Source organism: Ricinus communis, chromosome 9, assembly GCF_019578655.1.
Source record: "Ricinus communis isolate WT05 ecotype wild-type chromosome 9, ASM1957865v1, whole genome shotgun sequence".
NCBI classification, from domain to species: Eukaryota; Viridiplantae; Streptophyta; class Magnoliopsida; order Malpighiales; family Euphorbiaceae; genus Ricinus; species Ricinus communis.
The window spans coordinates 7693037-7709846 of NC_063264.1; the positions used below are offsets into that span (position 1 = coordinate 7693037).

General features: G+C 33.1%; 3 protein-coding genes, 1 long non-coding RNA gene and 7 other non-coding genes across 11 annotated transcripts; 9 read left to right on the forward strand and 2 right to left on the reverse strand.

The window, feature by feature from the left end:
- Window positions 1–5: 5 nt before the first annotated feature.
- On the reverse strand, window positions 6–4449 carry LOC8279854. The gene is made up of 6 exons (XM_048378946.1): window positions 4198–4449; window positions 3948–4075; window positions 2776–2945; window positions 2061–2138; window positions 1288–1432; window positions 6–720 (listed from the first exon to the last, which is right to left on the reverse strand). The coding sequence occupies exons 1-6, from the start codon at window positions 4310–4312 to the stop codon at window positions 313–315; spliced, it is 1044 nt and encodes a 347-aa protein (XP_048234903.1). The 5' UTR covers window positions 4313–4449; the 3' UTR covers window positions 6–312.
- A 1794-nt stretch (window positions 4450–6243) lies between these two features.
- Window positions 6244–6314, forward strand: TRNAG-GCC. Its single transcript has one exon. It is a non-coding gene; the product is annotated as a tRNA-Gly (tRNA).
- Window positions 6244–10493, forward strand: LOC8279844 (AUGMIN subunit 4). The gene is made up of 13 exons (XM_002532516.4): window positions 6244–6882; window positions 7006–7053; window positions 7215–7340; window positions 7577–7930; window positions 8043–8139; window positions 8595–8640; window positions 8772–8865; window positions 8998–9069; window positions 9177–9235; window positions 9404–9472; window positions 9550–9601; window positions 9962–10039; window positions 10125–10493. The coding sequence occupies exons 1-13, from the start codon at window positions 6757–6759 to the stop codon at window positions 10200–10202; spliced, it is 1299 nt and encodes a 432-aa protein (XP_002532562.1). The 5' UTR covers window positions 6244–6756; the 3' UTR covers window positions 10203–10493.
- On the forward strand, window positions 6323–6408 carry LOC112536813. The gene has a single exon (XR_003080749.1). It is a non-coding gene; the product is annotated as a small nucleolar RNA snoR114 (small nucleolar RNA).
- Window positions 10494–11634: 1141 nt separating the features above from the next.
- LOC8279855 (protein translation factor SUI1 homolog 2) lies at window positions 11635–13209 on the forward strand. Its single transcript, XM_002532515.4, has 2 exons — window positions 11635–11786; window positions 12556–13209. Exon 2 carries the CDS (start codon window positions 12597–12599, stop codon window positions 12924–12926), a length of 330 nt encoding a protein of 109 aa, XP_002532561.1. The 5' UTR covers window positions 11635–11786; window positions 12556–12596; the 3' UTR covers window positions 12927–13209.
- A 334-nt stretch (window positions 13210–13543) lies between these two features.
- Window positions 13544–14725, reverse strand: LOC125371074. The gene is made up of 2 exons (XR_007217274.1): window positions 14188–14725; window positions 13544–14095 (listed from the first exon to the last, which is right to left on the reverse strand). It is a non-coding gene; the product is annotated as an uncharacterized LOC125371074 (long non-coding RNA).
- LOC112536814 lies at window positions 13726–13812 on the forward strand. The gene has a single exon (XR_003080750.1). It is a non-coding gene; the product is annotated as a small nucleolar RNA snoR114 (small nucleolar RNA).
- On the forward strand, window positions 13913–13983 carry TRNAG-GCC. Its single transcript has one exon. It is a non-coding gene; the product is annotated as a tRNA-Gly (tRNA).
- LOC112536816 lies at window positions 13992–14077 on the forward strand. The gene has a single exon (XR_003080752.1). It is a non-coding gene; the product is annotated as a small nucleolar RNA snoR114 (small nucleolar RNA).
- Window positions 14270–14340, forward strand: TRNAG-GCC. The gene has a single exon. It is a non-coding gene; the product is annotated as a tRNA-Gly (tRNA).
- LOC112536815 lies at window positions 14347–14432 on the forward strand. The gene has a single exon (XR_003080751.1). It is a non-coding gene; the product is annotated as a small nucleolar RNA snoR114 (small nucleolar RNA).
- Window positions 14726–16810: the final 2085 nt, after the last annotated feature.

The following is a 16810-nucleotide window of genomic DNA, read 5'->3' on the forward strand; positions in this document are numbered from 1 at the left end:
AGATATACGAGCGAAAAATATCAGTGTGTTTCTCAAACATTTCTATGCTCACAATTGACAAATAAATATCTAATATGGAAATTGAGCCCAAGATGCGAACACTCTGATGTTGGTTGATCCCTGGATCATCATGTTTTGATCACCCATTGAATAGAATTCTGCTTTCGTGAATATAACTTGAGATTTTGATCCCTGTATCACCCGCTTACTTTCTCAATCAAAACCGAGAAGATACATAATTATAATTTACAATCAACAGTGGGTTAGGAAACTGGGACACATCAATGCTAACAGGTGGGGATGTCCTACATACTAGTTCCTAAGCGACTTGCTTGCTCGTGATGCCAGAGCCAATGCTTTGGCTTTTGTATTCATCATCATCAATTCCTTCTCCGCACGGCGCTGATGTTGTCTTGCGTTCTTTGCTCGTTTTGGTGCTAAGCGCGTGTCTCTTTCAACGAAAGCGAGTCTGAACTTTTCTGCCATGGACAACTCAGTTGAGCTTGAAAGGGAGGAAGCTACAGGCTTTGGTGCAAACCCATGCGTAGCCCATGTTTTAGGATCAATATCTTTGACAATAGGATCATCCAACACCATGTCTGGTAATGCTTCTTTAGGAACCTCTATTCCTCTAAAGCCAAAGGGCGACGGCTTGGGATTGACTATTATACGTGGGCACTCGGTGTCCATGATCTCCATTGAATTTTTATCAATCTTCGGCTGAAAAAGAACAAAAAAGAAATTAAACTTTCGAGAGGAAAGAATGTATAAAGATAGAACCAAGGACAGAGGTAAAACCAGGATACTTCATAAAACAGTGAACAGAAAGCACACGATGACAGAATAATTTTTTAATAAGCCTTACAAAATGACCACATATGTTCCCAAAAAATTGGTTTTATCCATGTGACGCAATAGGAGATCAATCATAATTCTATTTGCAGATATCAGAACTGGCTTTCTCTTAGAAATTGTTAGCAGTATCGAACACCAGAACACACTTCACCATGTATTTTATTTGTGTCTGACAAAATTTGGGCAATGAACTACATTAGCGTTCACCATACTACTGTGATGCATAATATAAGCCATCTCTAGCCACAGCTTGAGTTGATGTTAGCTAGATAGCCAGGGCCTGATATAAAATGCCAAAGCATAATTATTTTCTTCAGCTTCCCCACTGTGTCGTTCTTTAAGGATGATGTCAAAATTTAATTTAGCTTACAAAGAAGGATTAGAGAGAGAGCCAGAGAGAGAGAGAGAGAGAGAGAGATAACAATATCATACCCACACAAGCCAACGCAGGGATTCTGCACCATGACCAATTTCAGCAGTATCAAGCTCCTCCCACGAATCCCCCTCCATATCATTCAGCTTTGGTTTCAATATATACAAGGAGTTGCGTGCACAGTAGTCACTCCTCGGGCACCCTCTGCAACATTAACTTTGGTTCATGCCTGTTATTAGGTTTATACCCTAGTCAAAATCTCAACTCACTGTATATGCAGACAACAGGCAAGAGATTGCATATGAACTTCTATGATTTCACTAACCATATCTTAGGGGTACTAAATTTCAATATCTGGTCAAAGAAATTCTAAAATTAGATAGAAATCTACAATACGTTTGAGGTGAAGACATATATTGAAGGTAATCGGATTATTTATTATATGTCACTTTCAATTAGTCTATCTTGCAGGACACTATTTTCCTTCCAACCTTTGCAGGTGGGGTAGCCATCTTATAAGACTTAACATTGAAGCATGCATAATTGCATTTGTTTGTGCAGCATTTCTAACTTTCTAAAGGTCTATTGAATTCAAATGGGCATTTGAATGTTCTCTCTTGGCATGCCTCCCACTTGTGGAGGAGACAAGAAGCAGCAGTTTAAATTTTTATGGTTCATTATTTAGTATGAAGAGAGACCTCCATAGTTGAAATTTATGAAGATTAGCTTGTATATAAACTACAGTCCAAATGCAAAAGCTCTGTTGCCAAGAATAGGGGTTAATAGAGAATCTCATGCTTCAAGATCCCAATGTTTGTGTTAGGAAGTGTACCCGCATCTCAATGTTTGCAATGACTTGCAGTGCTTAATAACTTCCGAGACACCAGCAGCAGTAATATTGTGGCATCGGCTGCATAAAAGAGCTGTTAACATGAATCTTGTTTCTTGACAGTAAACAGATATTTGATTTGACAGCATAGACTTGCAATTTGTGAATCTTATGAGAGTAGAATATATATTACTTGTGTAAGAAACAAAAGAAATAAACCATTTTACTATGGGCAGGTTCGACATAGTTAGGAAGGAGAACAAGACTTATTTAAGACAAACCAAGAATCCATCATTATCTAAAATCCACCAATCAATATCCAAGGTCTATGGGAATCGTATTTGTCCTCATTCATAATATCTTTAAGTTGACAGCCTTTTCCTTTTTCTTTTAATTAAAATATTTCTCCACTTTCTTTTCATAATAAGATAAAGAGTACTTGCAAGCAACTTAGTGCTAGTATTTTATAAATGAACATATTCCCTGGGTAGCTGCTAAATGCATTAACACTTAGTTGATGTAAGTGAGAAAAATAACTTCTAGTTACTTATTTGCTTATCTTTTTCATAAAGAAAAACAATTATATTGATCCGTAGATTCAGTACTCTATCATTCCTTTCTCCTTTGCATTATAGATTTGCAAAACTGCATACGTGCAATGTAAGAGATGTGTACTAACTTCCTTATTGACTAGATCAGTAAAGTAAAATCTACATACCTTATATCTACAGCTCGAAGAAACTTGCAGATTTCAGCTATGTTCATTAAGCCAGAATCAGTGACATCAGAACCAGAAAGGTCAAGAATTTCCCAGGAACTATCAGCTAGAGAAATGATGACATCATCAGTCAGCAATTTTCTTCTCCTAGAAATTGCTGCAAGTGCCATCTATCATGAACCTCAGAATGTTAGTGTAAAAATTGAACACTGCCAGTTGATAATTTTACATGAAAAAGCACAGCCTCCTTAAAATCTCAAGCTAATTCACATTTTCAAAGCACAAATCAAAGGGGCAAGAAAAGTTAAAATGCACTTTAAAGGTTACTTCAATCAGGCGCCTTAACTTTTGCTGGGTAATGTTTCTTAACAGTTTAAAGTCAATATAAAATTTTGAGGCTACGGGATCTTTCATAGGGCATAGAGGTCTTGAGAGCAGAGAGGTTTTTACTGTGATAGCAACATAATGAGGATTGATATGAATTTACAATAAAAATAATAAGCATAAATCAGGATGAATGCCTTGAAATATGGCAAAAAGTGAGATAGAGAACCTATAAATATATCTAAACCATCGTAATTCCCGATGGGTTAATTGACAGCCAATTTGCAAGTATACCTTACACTGAGACACAGGTACATAAAGAGATGAGGGTACTAGATAACAACAATAGATTGACATATGAGCAGCAACCTCATGCACGTAAAAGAATATACTCGCATCAAAATCCATCGCTCTCCCTATGACAAATGCTTCCATCTCAATCTTCCTCTCCTAATTCTTAAAACACCTTCATAAATCAAAAAAAGAAGTCCAAACTGCATAAACATCCAAATCATGAACATCTACAGTCTGAATCAAATATAACATTTTGACCCATTAGACCTCAATCAGATTCTTTATTTTTTTTAAAAGACAACTTCTTTTCTAGTACACTATCCAAAGATCCGCATAAAATATCAGTTCACCCTATCTCTCGTTAACCCCCAAACACTTCAGAAAAAGCCAAATTCTAACCAGTTAAAATATCATAAATGACCTAAACAATCATGCCACGAAACTCAATATCTAAAAAAAAAAGTAATAACATATTCATGGAAAAGAGATATATAAGCAGCAATAGACATATATAAGCAGGAAGCAATAAAATAAAAACAAAGCAAAATTCAGACCTTAACATGAGCTGGAAAGCCAACAGCAATCTCACTCAACTCTCCAATAATATCCTCCAAATGCTTCCCAACAACTCCAAGGCATAAGCTTACTAAACTTGGAGGTGTTATCTTCTTGTAACTCGATCCTGTCATTAAAAGAAAAAACAGAATTTGAAATTAAACAAAGAAACTTTATTTGCTAAATTTAATTAAATCATTAGATTGAATATACCCAATTGACAAAATAGAAAAGGGTAGAGATATTTACTTGAAGAATGAAAGGTGGAACTAAAATAAGAAGATTTGGAATTCAAGTTGGAACGGAAATCCAGTTTCTTTATTGAGTCTGTTATTTCCTTTGCTGTTGCTTTGCCTTTTTCCATTAAATATTTACGATTTTCAGAATCTGTAAAGAGGTATTGGAAAGGACTATTAAGAGGAGAAGGAAAATTTAAATGGAAGATTATTAAATTTTATTGGAGGAAGAAGAAGGGGTAGCCGACATAAAAATCCGAAATTTGCTCCTTTATATATTACTATTAAACGCAGTCATTTTTATAAGCAAGGACCTGTCGTTTCGACAACCAGGACTTTTTCTTTTTCTTTCTTTTTGTTTTTCCTGAAAAATGATTGTTCAATTAATATTCAACATATTATTTCACCGGGTCACCCAAAAACATATAATTAAGCCCATGTTTCTTTTTGGGTTTTTTACAAATATACGGCAAAGAAATGAGCTGTAATTATTTTTATGGTCAAAATTTGTTTTTTTAAGATTCTTTTAAATAAATTATTATTTATACGGTTTTTTTATTTTATTATAATATTTTTTGATATTTTATCAGTATTTTTAATTTTATTTTATATTTTTATATATGATTTTAACTATATTTTAATATATTTTAGTATTCCTTTCATCAAAACATATTATTTGGTATAAAAATATGTAATACCGTTCAATTCAATATTATATATGAAAATATAAAATAAAAATAATATATTTATTTTACTTAATTTTTTACGGTAATATAAATTAAAAATATTTTTAATATTTATTTTAAATATATTTTTAATAAAATTTTAAAAATAAAATTATAATAATATAAGTTAAAATAAAAAATATATTTTTACTATCTTTTTTATGAAATTTTAAAAAATAAAATTAAATTCACAATAATATTTTTTAGTATTTTTCAGACATATTTTTATTATTTATTTTAAAAAATTTTAAAACGACATTATATATATATATAAATTTTTTTAAAAGAAATTGTAAGATCTTTTTTAAAAAAATGTGTAAAAAATTGTAAAAATTAAGAATATAGTGTAAATGAAATATCTTGCATTGTTTTACATTCCTTTTCGGCTTGATCTAAAACAATTTATAATAGAAAGGCAAAAAAATCTTACGTTAATCGGTTGAAAATGTCCAAAGAGTAGAAACATTTCAAAACAAATATTCCTAGCAGGCCTAGTTAATTAAAGAAAATAAATAGTATAATTTCGATAAAAATCTTAATAAATACTTAAGTATAAAAGATAAAAAATTTACATTTTATAATTTATTTTTTATTTTACTGTTATTATTTAAGTGTTAATGGTACTAAAAATTTTAAATTATAGTCAATAGAAAGAATAAAATTACAATATCAAGTAGTATATAAAATTTATAATGTATTTATTAATTTTAATAATAAAATAATTTTATAAGTAATTATTATGATACTTTTAAAAATGTTATAATCTTATTTTAAACTTTATTTCATTTTGTATCTAATAAAATTTAAAAAAAAATTAATTTTATTAATATAAATTTAGCATAATTACTTAATAAGTGATTTTGTTATTAAAAGTGAATATTATATTGATATTAAGTTATAAAAATTTAAAAAGATTAATTTGTAAAGTAATAATAAAAAAAAATCACATGAAATGGTTTGGTTCGGCCTTTATGCAAACAAATAGAAAAATTACTAAATTGTGCTCTAGTAATAGCAGCGGTGAAGAGTTACCGGAACTCGAAGCCTCATATTATTCTTTCCTTTGTTTTATTATATCTCTAATGATTTTTCTTTTTTAAATAAAGAAACATAAGAAGAATAATGTCACTGAAGACCAAATTGAGCCTGTTCCTTAAGGCTTAATTGGCCTAATTCAACCTTATTCTATTTATAAAATAAAATCAAGGTAGCAAATTCGTGAGGTATTCTCCCAGATTTCATATTTTGATGATTCAGAAGGATTTAACTCTTTGACGCAAGAAGAAGGGGTTGATCCGTATTAAAAGATAAGGTGTATATACTCTAACATCAGAGCACCAGTGGTCTAGTGGTAGAATAGTACCCTGCCACGGTACAGACCCGGGTTCGATTCCCGGCTGGTGCATCATACAAGAGCGATGATTAAATCTACACGCTTGTGATGGTAGGGTCTATCACTATCTTCTGATTTAAGGAAGAGAATGGGTGCGGCTGAGCTCTTTTTTTTTTTTTTTTAAATTTCAAAATTTATTTTGCATCCAGATGATTCAGTTTATCCAAGACCGGACGACAAGTCGGTTTCTATTGGAGGCAGTTAAAATTAACGAACACCTGTGGTTAGGAAACTTTAATAAAGTTCCCTGGGCTATCTGTTTCTTTACTGAAAAGCCCATAATTAGATTCAAAACAAGTAAGCATGCAGTGGATATTTCAGTAATTTGATTTCCCCTCTCCTTCTCTCATTTGATATCAAAACAAGCCGGCCAACGTTGTATATTCAGAAGTTATCGAAATTTCCGTTTCGTAGAAGCAAATCTCCAACCGACGAACGACATCGTGTTGTAGCAATGGTAAAAGGAACAGGCCAAACCATGCCCGCTGACGTGGCTCAAGTGATCGACCAGCTAGAACGCCACTGCTTAGCACCTGATGGATCTCTAATTTCAAAATCTGCATACTATGACCTCCAACTTGTACTACTACTGCTGCTGCTCTCACATTTTCTCTGCATCTCTTTTAACTTTCTGTTTGGTTACCGAGAAAATGATTTATTGAATTTTAATACTTGCTTTATTTTGTATCATGTTTTTGTTTAGGCCAGAGAGGAAATGTGTAGAGAAAGATTGCGCTATTTAGAAGCAATGGTAATTATTTATTCATCTCTTTGATTTTGTTTTCTGTGAAATTAGGGTTTTATTTGAGTATTTTTTAGGTTATTGATAAAGATGAGTCAAGTTTTTGAAGAGTGGCAACATTATGACTTCTTCTTTTTTTATTTTAATAAATGATGAATGGTCAAATGTAGGCAATTTACTGTGAAGCTATTGGTATGGTGGAAGAGTATCAGCAAGCAGTTTCAGTGGGTAATCTAGGTGGCATTCGTGATATCCAAGGGTTATATCCGCAACTTAGCTTGAAGAATTCTCCTCAGGTTTGCTTTATTTCTTACCTTTACTACTATGTATATATATATATAACCGACAGTAAAGAGTAAAAAGGAAAGATGAGTAATTTAGCCATTTTACTGTTGCATATATTTTAGAATTGCTGCCAATTATGATTGTTTTGAAATACTTGGCATGGGATGGTATTCTCAGTGCTATTAGTGTTTGATCTTAAAAGTATTTATTAGTAGAGGAATTTTGTCCTGTGTACCGAAAATCTTAGGTTTACGAGTGTCTAGAACATCGGTTGGTTGTAGCTGAAGCGGCTCAGAAACTGAGGCTTCCTCTTATATCAAAGGATGGTGAAATCCATGAGGAGGAAATTGAAAAATGGAGTATAATGTCACGAAGCTCTCTTGATAGTACAAGTACCAGTGTCACGATCAGCTCAAGCTCTAATTCAATAAATTATACAATTAGTTCTGCCAACAGCACTGCTGGTGCAGCAAATAATGCCCTTTCTCTTGCTGCTGCTGATTCAGCAGAACCTGGAGTTGGTGGTGTTCCTGATCGCTTTCTTGGTATAACACCTGCCTATTTATGGCAAACACAGCTCCAGCAGATGCCACTGACGATGGTAAGTTTATGTTGTACCTATGACACCTATACTGCATATATATTCTGTTTAGATATTTCTTTCAAAAATTTGCTTCCATCTGTCTTACATCAACTGATATTCTATTTTGCAGGATACAGCAGATTACCAGATGTCACTTTCCCACGAGATTGAAGCACGTCTGAAGGATAAATGTGATAAGTTAGCTGATGCTTTTGTTGATGATATTGGTAGGTTATAGGAATTTCTAGACATCTAAAACATTTCAGCTCTTTCTCTTCTCTCTGGCATAAACTCCTTTGGTTTCTCTCTTTATCTGTGGATTGCATGTTATCTTATAGTCTGGTGCTTTTGCAACATTTTGGTTGGATTAGTAGCTGTTTATTGTGTTGGATTATGTGGGGAGAAGTAGCACTTGCACATACTATGTGATCTATCATCTTTCAGCTCCAATCTATGCATGAACTCCTAGAACTAGACCTAGGCATAGCAATGTATCAGAGAAGCAATTAAAAGGTGATGCATGTTTTTGGAATTTGTTTATTTTGGAAAATGATGGAGGAAAGGAGAGGGCTAGATGGCAATGAGTTAAGTTTCCAATAGATTGAAACTCTAGTTTGATATTTGAGTAATACATAGCGCTATGTGCATATTATAACAAATGAGATTGATTATGCTGCTGCAGACTCTTCGTCCACTGGCCAAAATTCAATTGCACGGCTTCCAGAAAGGTTTGAACTATACTTTCTTGTTGTTAGTCTCTTGAAACGCTTTCCCTTAACATCTATTGCATATCATAATAGGGTCAAGAAAGTGGACTGTGTCTCATGAAATATAGCATTCTGGTTATCTGCATTTTCAGGGTTAAATTGATCATTGAGGAAATTGAAAGGGAAGAAGCTGCTCTGCGGGAGGATCTCTACTCCGCAGATAGAAAATTTGCAGAATACTACAATGTACGAGGAAAATATGTCAAGTTGTTTCTGTATAATTTTCTGTCTCTTTTTTAGCTTGTAAATTGAAAAAATGGTACTTTCTTTTTGGTGATACATTAATAACCTGTATAATGATATTTTTTTCTTGAGAAGGTCTTAGAGCAGATACTGGTGGTGCTCATTAAGCTTGTAAAAGATTTGAAGTTGCAGCATCAGCATAAATATGTGAGCTTTCTACTTTGCAATCAATAAAACAGTTATGTCCAAATGCTTTTTTTTCTCCTCCTTCCTAAACGGAGGGACACTTAAACCTATAGTCCAATGTTTTATAGGATGATCTACAGAAAACTTGGCTGTGTAAAAGGTGTGAGACCATGAGTGCAAAACTAAGGTTTGTTCTGCTGCTTCCTGTTTATTTATACTGTTTCTTATCTCCATACTGCAAGGAATAGAAGTTGATATAAAGACGAGTGAAACAAGTAGCTTGGTCATATCCATGATTTCGGGTTATAAGAAGCAGTTGTATTCTCTTTAATGAAAAGTGTAATTGTTTTCTTAGGGTTCTGGAGCATGTTCTCCTACTTGAAACATATACCCAGGAGTCCATACCAGCCCTTCATAAGATAAGGTACTTGATCGTGGTACTTCTGCACTTCTTCTTGGTTTTTGTATTCAGGCTTTAGTCTACCTTGTTTTTTGTTTCAGGAAGTACCTTGTGGAGGCTACAGAAGAAGCTTCTATGGCGTACAACAAAGCGGTTTGTTTCTTTACCAGTGTTTAGTGCTTTCTGTAGAGTTGCTGGAGGTTCTTTTTTCCGTTGCTATAGTTTTGAAGATTTTGTTGTCCTGTAATTGAGAGAATTAGTCCGAGATGGAAGGAAATATCTTTTTATTTTTCCAATCCCTTTCTTCAGCATGTGGTTGCCAACATGATTCTTATTGTGAGTTTGAGGTTTTGACATACTAGGATATGCATTAAAATTTAATTGCGCATATGCTGATTATAGGGGGTGATACATTCATGTTGCATGCATAATTATAATTTCTAGTTCTGCTTTCTTTTCACTTTTGCTACTGATTTTCAAGATCAATTTTCTTGTTGCAATGTCTCTTGATAGGTTACACGCCTACGTGAGTATCAAGGGGTAGATCCTCATTTCGATACGATAGCAAGACAATACCATGATATTGTAAAGGTAAATAATCAGTGTGGAAAAAGTTTGCTTCCTTCGGTCTTTCACTTACTTCCGCAGCTCTAATATAATCATCATCATCTTACAGAGATTGGAAAGTATGCAATGGACGATCCATCAAGTCGAAATGGACTTGAAACGGTTACCAGATCATCCAAGCACATAATACAGATATTTTTCTTGAATGCTTATACAATTTGTTCCATCATAGCCTTGATATCCAATAACTAATCCACCGTCAGTGCTTTTTGATTTGTTATTTTTCTGAAGTCATGAATATCTCTTGTATAGCAAGTGGCAGGGAAAAGATCTTATCTTGATGTCATCCCCACCTTCTTAGTCTGTCTGTGTTTTCATGGAATACCAGTAGATTGCTTGTATACAGCTGGGGATTGTTGTTGTTTATAAACATAACGACTGCCATACAGCAGAATATCCTCTGACCACTGTGATGATATATTATCCTGTTGCTCCAAATCTGACTTGTTTTACAGCTGAATTTAGTGAAATGTCTCTTAGACCCCTGATGGATTCTGATAAATAATCAGAGATTGGCATTTCCACTAAATTTGGATGTAAAACATTCTTGTAACTTAAATAATAAACTTATAGAGTTCCCATCTATTTTCTTTTCGACTGGGAAAATCTTTTCATAGAAAATTGCAGTTGTCAAGAACCCTGTAATGGGTTATGAATGTACAGGAAAGCTTTCCTAGTCCCTTTGACGAGTGCCTTAGTCTTTAAGAATAATAAACAGACAAATACTTTGCAAAAGATGATGACAGTTTCTGTTCGAGAGAATTGGATCCCTAAAATCACTCAAAAACGAGAAAAGAGAAAAAGATACCAATTGATTGCTAAATTATGCTAATTGGATGGACCCTATGCATGCAAATGTTGTTTTTCTGGATTCTTCTCTATCCATCCAATCTAATCCAATACATCCCATAGCGCCACAATACCAATTTGGCAATTGATCCCTCTGTGGGTTCCACTTTCACCAACCTAGAATTTTCTTTCTTTTTCCTTGTGAACTCCATCCTAGCGTACATTCAACGCATCATCAACCGCCTAAATATTTAAATTTAACCTTTCTACAAAAACATAATTTTTATTTACAAAAATCTCATTGACTCCCACTGAATTTTTATTTCTATCACATATTTCAAATTTTATTAATTATTATAAAAAGTTTAATAGACTGCGAGTAGTTTTTTTTTTCTTGTCATATTTAATAATTTTTTTTATTAATTTAATTATACAAGTGACTAAAATATCAAATTCTATTAATTCAATGATCAATTATATTTATTTTTAGTTTTCGGATAAATTTTTTTATTATATTAATATCTCATTTTATATTGATATTTTTATTGGATATGACTGAAGGATTAAAATATAATTCAATCAAGTACATTAAATTTAAATTTAAAGATTATTTAATTTATAAAATCCTAAAATTTTTTAGCAGAATTGAAAATTTGGCAGTTGTTTGTCAAGTCTAAAAGAAATAATTATTGAATAAACCACGTCATCATAACCGTCCATCTTTCCTAAATTTTTTAATCCCCACCGCACAAACAGTAGTCCAACCTTGGTGATCTCACTTAACCATGGTTAGCTTTCTTGACAGGTGCAAATACCGACCTATACAAAAACTCTATAAATACGCCTCTCGCGCCTTCTTGCTATTTTCATATTACATTTCAACACAAGCTCAGTTGCAGTCTGATCTTTCCTCTCTTCTAAGGTAAGCCTCTACCATGGCCTTGTTTTTATGGTTCATCTTCTGTTGTCATGTGTGCATCTATTTTGTATGTGATTATGATTCATATCTGGGTCTATAATAAATGAATAATATAATCAATCATAAAGGTCAGGTGACTGTTAGCTTATTAGTTTGCTTTAAGAAACACTGCAATTAGAATTGAAGTTTTATTTCTGTTTTTATTGGTGTTCTTCTTGCTGGGGTTAATATGAAATCCCTAATTTGTTTGGATCACACTAATGATGCAAGCAAGCAAGGACAAAGAAATAAAATTAAGAGGAGTCAAAGAACAATGAATTTGTATTATTTTTTATTGTTTGGATTATTATTTTAGAGAATGGAAAGGAAAAGATATGTTGTATAATCATGTTCTTTGATTGATTACCCTTTTTGTGTTGAAAAAAGGGTATCGATGAAGATTTTAAAAACCGTAGCTTCCAGATTTCTCCTTTTTGGAAGGAAATGGAAGTGGTTTAGTTTTTCTTCCATTTCCTTTTCCTATTTCTTTCCCTTCTTTTCCTTTCGTCATATATTTGAGAACCTTGAATTAGTTATGTGATTCTTAGTTTGTTTGCTTGTTTTTTCTGAAATTTATAGTGATCTTTAAAAAGCCTTTTATTGCTTGGTTTTCTGAAGTCAAATCTTCGATAACGCTAATTAATAATCTTGGTTATGTGTCTTTTTTCCCGCTGAGATTTGTGTTGGTTATGTGAGAAAAAACCCTAAGTTAAGTATTTGATTCTATTTTCAGGTTTGTTTAGTGTTCTTTTAAACTTTCATCGAGCAAAGTACATGGTTGATCTAGAAGTTCAAATTCCCACAGCTTTTGATCCATTCTCCGAGGCAAAGGATTCAGGTGCTAAAGATTATGTACATATCCGTATATACCAGAGGAATGGAAAGAAGAACTTGACTACAGTTCAAGGCCTTCCTAAAGAATACAGCTTAGAGAAAATTCTCAAGTCTCTGAAGAAGGAATTCTGTTGTAATGGGAATGTTGTGCAGGATAAAGACCTTGGGAAGATAATCCAGCTACAAGGAGATCAGCGCAAGAACGTCCAGAGTTTCCTTGTTAGTGCTAATCTCGTCAGGAAGGATCTGATCAAGATTCATGGTTTTTGATTAAGGCTGTGGATTTTATATGCTCAGTGTCTCTGGATTTATTAGCTGAGCTGCTCTGCTATTATTGATATCTATATATGGTTTTTGATCGAGTTGTGAAATTTATAGGCTCGGTGTTTGTGGCTTTTATCAGCTGAGCTGCTCTGGTATTAGTGGTCTATGTATGGTTTATGACTATTGAACATTTGGTTCTTTTTGATTTTGGTTTGTTTAGTGAATGGTATTTTCATTTGGATGTACTGCTATTAAATAATGGCAATGGATTTTTTTGGTTTAATGAGTATGATTTCTGTTCCCATCTTCTCTTCTTGCTTGTTTGTCTAAATTTGTCCAAATTTAGATGCTTAGCTGTATGCATTAGTTGGTTCTTTCTGAACATTTGGAGCTCTGAGTATCTGTTTCCTTATAGAATTCTTGAAAAGAGGAGGAAGATTTTACACCAGAATAATATATAACTGAAATAAGCCAAGGGTGCATGGTAGGTTTTTGTTAATTCATTGAATGGGGTGCCTTTCTTGTTTAAGGGACAAAGTTGAACTTAGGATTCCTATTCAAAGAGGGATTAAGATCTTTTAAGGACGGGAACAAAATCATTGGTCAGTGTGCAGATAGACATCTGAAGAATCGTTAATGTATTAATGAAACCGGCAAACATAAGAAAACGAAAATTAGGAGAGGCACACGGTTTTCACAAAATGTTTGGAAGATATTAGATATCAAGCACCAGTGGTCTAGTGGTAGAATAGTACCCTGCCACGGTACAGACCCGGGTTCGATTCCCGGCGTGTGCATTACACGAGAGCAATGATTAAGGCTGCACCCTTGTGATGGTAGGGTCCGTCACTATCTTCTGACTTTAAGGAGGTAAATAGGTGCCTCTGAGCTCTTGCCTTTTCCTTTTTTCCTAGTTCAAAACAGAAAACCTACCGGAAAGGAGCTGTTGATAGTGTTCTTCTTTATGGATTGCGTTAAACAGGAATATCGAAGCACCAGTGGTCTAGTGGTAGAATAGTACCCTGCCACGGTACAGACCCGGGTTCGATTCCCGGCTGGTGCATGTCACGAGAGCGATGATTATGGCTGCACCCTTGTGATGGTAGGGTCCGTCACTATCTTCTGAGTTAAGGAGGTAAATAGGTGCCTCTGAGCTCTTGCCTTTTCCTTTTTTCCTGATTCAGAACAGAAAACATACACACCATAGGTGCCTCTGAGCTCTTGCCTTTTCTTTTTTTTCCTGGTTCAGAACAGAGAACATACACACCTGAATCTGGAAAGCAGGTGTTGATGGTGGTCTTCTTGAAGCAGATTGATGATTATGAACTACGTTAAACAGGAATATCAAAGCACCAGTGGTCTAGTGGTAGAATAGTACCCTGCCACGGTACAGACCCGGGTTCGATTCCCGGCTGGTGCATTACACGAGCGATGATTAAGGCTGCACCCTTGTGATGGTAGGGTCCGTCACTCTCTTCTGACTTAAGGAGGTAAATAGGTGCCTCTGAGCTCTTGCCTTTTCTTTTTTTTCCTGATTCAGAACAGAAAACATACGCACCTGAATCTGGTCTTCTTGGCGGAGATAGCGGTGGCTGTGAATTGCGTTAAACAAGCAACAACCTAAAAAGCAAGAGATTAACCTGCTCTTTATCACAACAATTTGAAATTATTGTACTGAATGATAGCTTCAACAGATGAACGACATTAATTTGTTTGATCTTTCTGAAAGTGTTGTATTTATTTGAAGAAGATAATGAGGAAGCTATCATTCAGTACTATCAAACTTTAATTAATTGAATCATAGCAAGCTCAAACTAAAGCCAAAATTTCCAAGATATATAATATTCATTTTGCTTATGGAAGAAAACTAGTAATATTTGCAAAGAAGAAGCAACCAAAACTCTTTGCTATGTTTCTCCTTTTATCAATTATTTTACAGAAGAAGACAAGATAAAATATATAATGAACATGGTTCCATCCCCTCAGTACCCAAGCTATTTGAAGATGAAAAGAATTACCATATTTGAGAAATTGATGTGTAATCAAAAACCATTCTCTATTAGTTCACAACTCAAGATTCAAATCTGTATAAACAAAGTTCTCGACAAGAATTTCAAGATCAACCAAAAAGAAGTCTAAAGTATCTGCATATGAATCAAGCCTAACAAATTAAATAAATGGAACCCATTGTCGAATCTAGCAGGATTAAGATTTTCAGTTCATCATTACTGCCTAATACAAATTCTCGGTAATACCTTAAAATTTTCAAGATATAACTATGAAAAGAAAAAAAAAAAAGGGTAATTACATTTTTAGCATACGAATTTATCGATAAATGATAATTGAGTGGTTGAATTTTTAAAATTAATAATTGAGTGTGGCAATCTGTAAAAGAATAACAAAGTAATGTTTTTAGCATATAACTTTTAAAATTTTTTTAAATTCCTTCAATTCTTATACATATGGATAAAAGAGCAAAAATTATTAAATACATCAAAAATTAAAGTAAATTTATTAATAATATGACCTTAGAATAAATTTTATTTTATATATATTTTTAGAATTTCTTTCCCTTAAATTTCTTTCTCTATCCTTTATTTTCCTCATCTCTCATTTTGCTTTTATTTTTTGTGTAAGGAATAAACTATGAAAGTAATGGTGATCTTTGCTTGTAAAGAGAGTGTCATGGATTAATAAAAGTCTAGTAATTCAAATCTCTAGTCCCCAATTTAGTGATCCTAATTCTTAATCCTCAGTTCATGTTTATTGCACTGTAAATTTCTAATGACTTGATAAAAATACATTTGTATATAATATACAAATTTTTCATTTCATTGTTTTACAATACATTATTATTTTTTTATCTCATTTAACATAAAAAATTCATATCTGTATTTATAACGGGTGACATGCTAAAAACACCATTTTGTTATTTCTTTACAAGTTGTTATATTTAATTGTTAGTTTTAAGAGTTCAAATACTTGCTTGTTATTTCTTGACAAATTTAGATATTAAAAGTATAATTATTTCAAAAAATAATTAAAGCAAATAGAGGCTTTGAGAGTATAGTATCTTTTTTCTTTTAAAAAAATTAATGGCTTTGATCTGGCTAAAAATATAAATATCTAATTATTTAGTATAAATTTGACTAAAAAAATGTAAATTAAATTAATTTCTTTCGCCGATAATCAGTCGGATAAAATGAAATCAATTAATAAAAAAGACGATGAAGGATTCATTGGACAAAAAAATAAAGAAAGAAAAGAAAGGAATTGAAAAGAAAAAGGAAACAATAAATAGAGAGGATGAAGAAAAAAAAAAGATAGAAAAAATATTCACTCCTAACTGAATGTGAGCTAGAACTCTAAAATTTTTGCTAAAGAATATGAGATAATAAGCCGACATAGAAGAATTCGGTGCATAAACGAGCCAGCAAATTAATTTTTCAGGCTGATTGCCCATTGAGAACAAATTGAGGGAGCAAATAGCAAATGAGTATTACTAAATTCCAAGTCCAACCAGGTTAGATTCATTCACATGTACACCGACCTATGCAAGCCACATCCCTCTTCTTGATTCTTAACATAACATTATATAGTTGTTTCCTCAATCACAAGTACATGAGAAAGGATCTCCGAGTTTATATTTCCGCTGCTTTTGATCCGTTCTCTGAGGGAAAGGATACAGGTGCAACTGGGGCTCGTGATTACGTGCATGTTCGCATCCAGCAAAGGAGCAAGAAGAAGAAGGTTCTCTGTTGTAATGGGAATGTTGTTCAAATTCAAACACATTATTGTTTTCTTTCTTTTTCTTTTTTCTTTTTTTGTGTAACCAAGCAAACGTATCAGATTTGCAATGTAATGGTGATTATTACATTACAAATTTGATT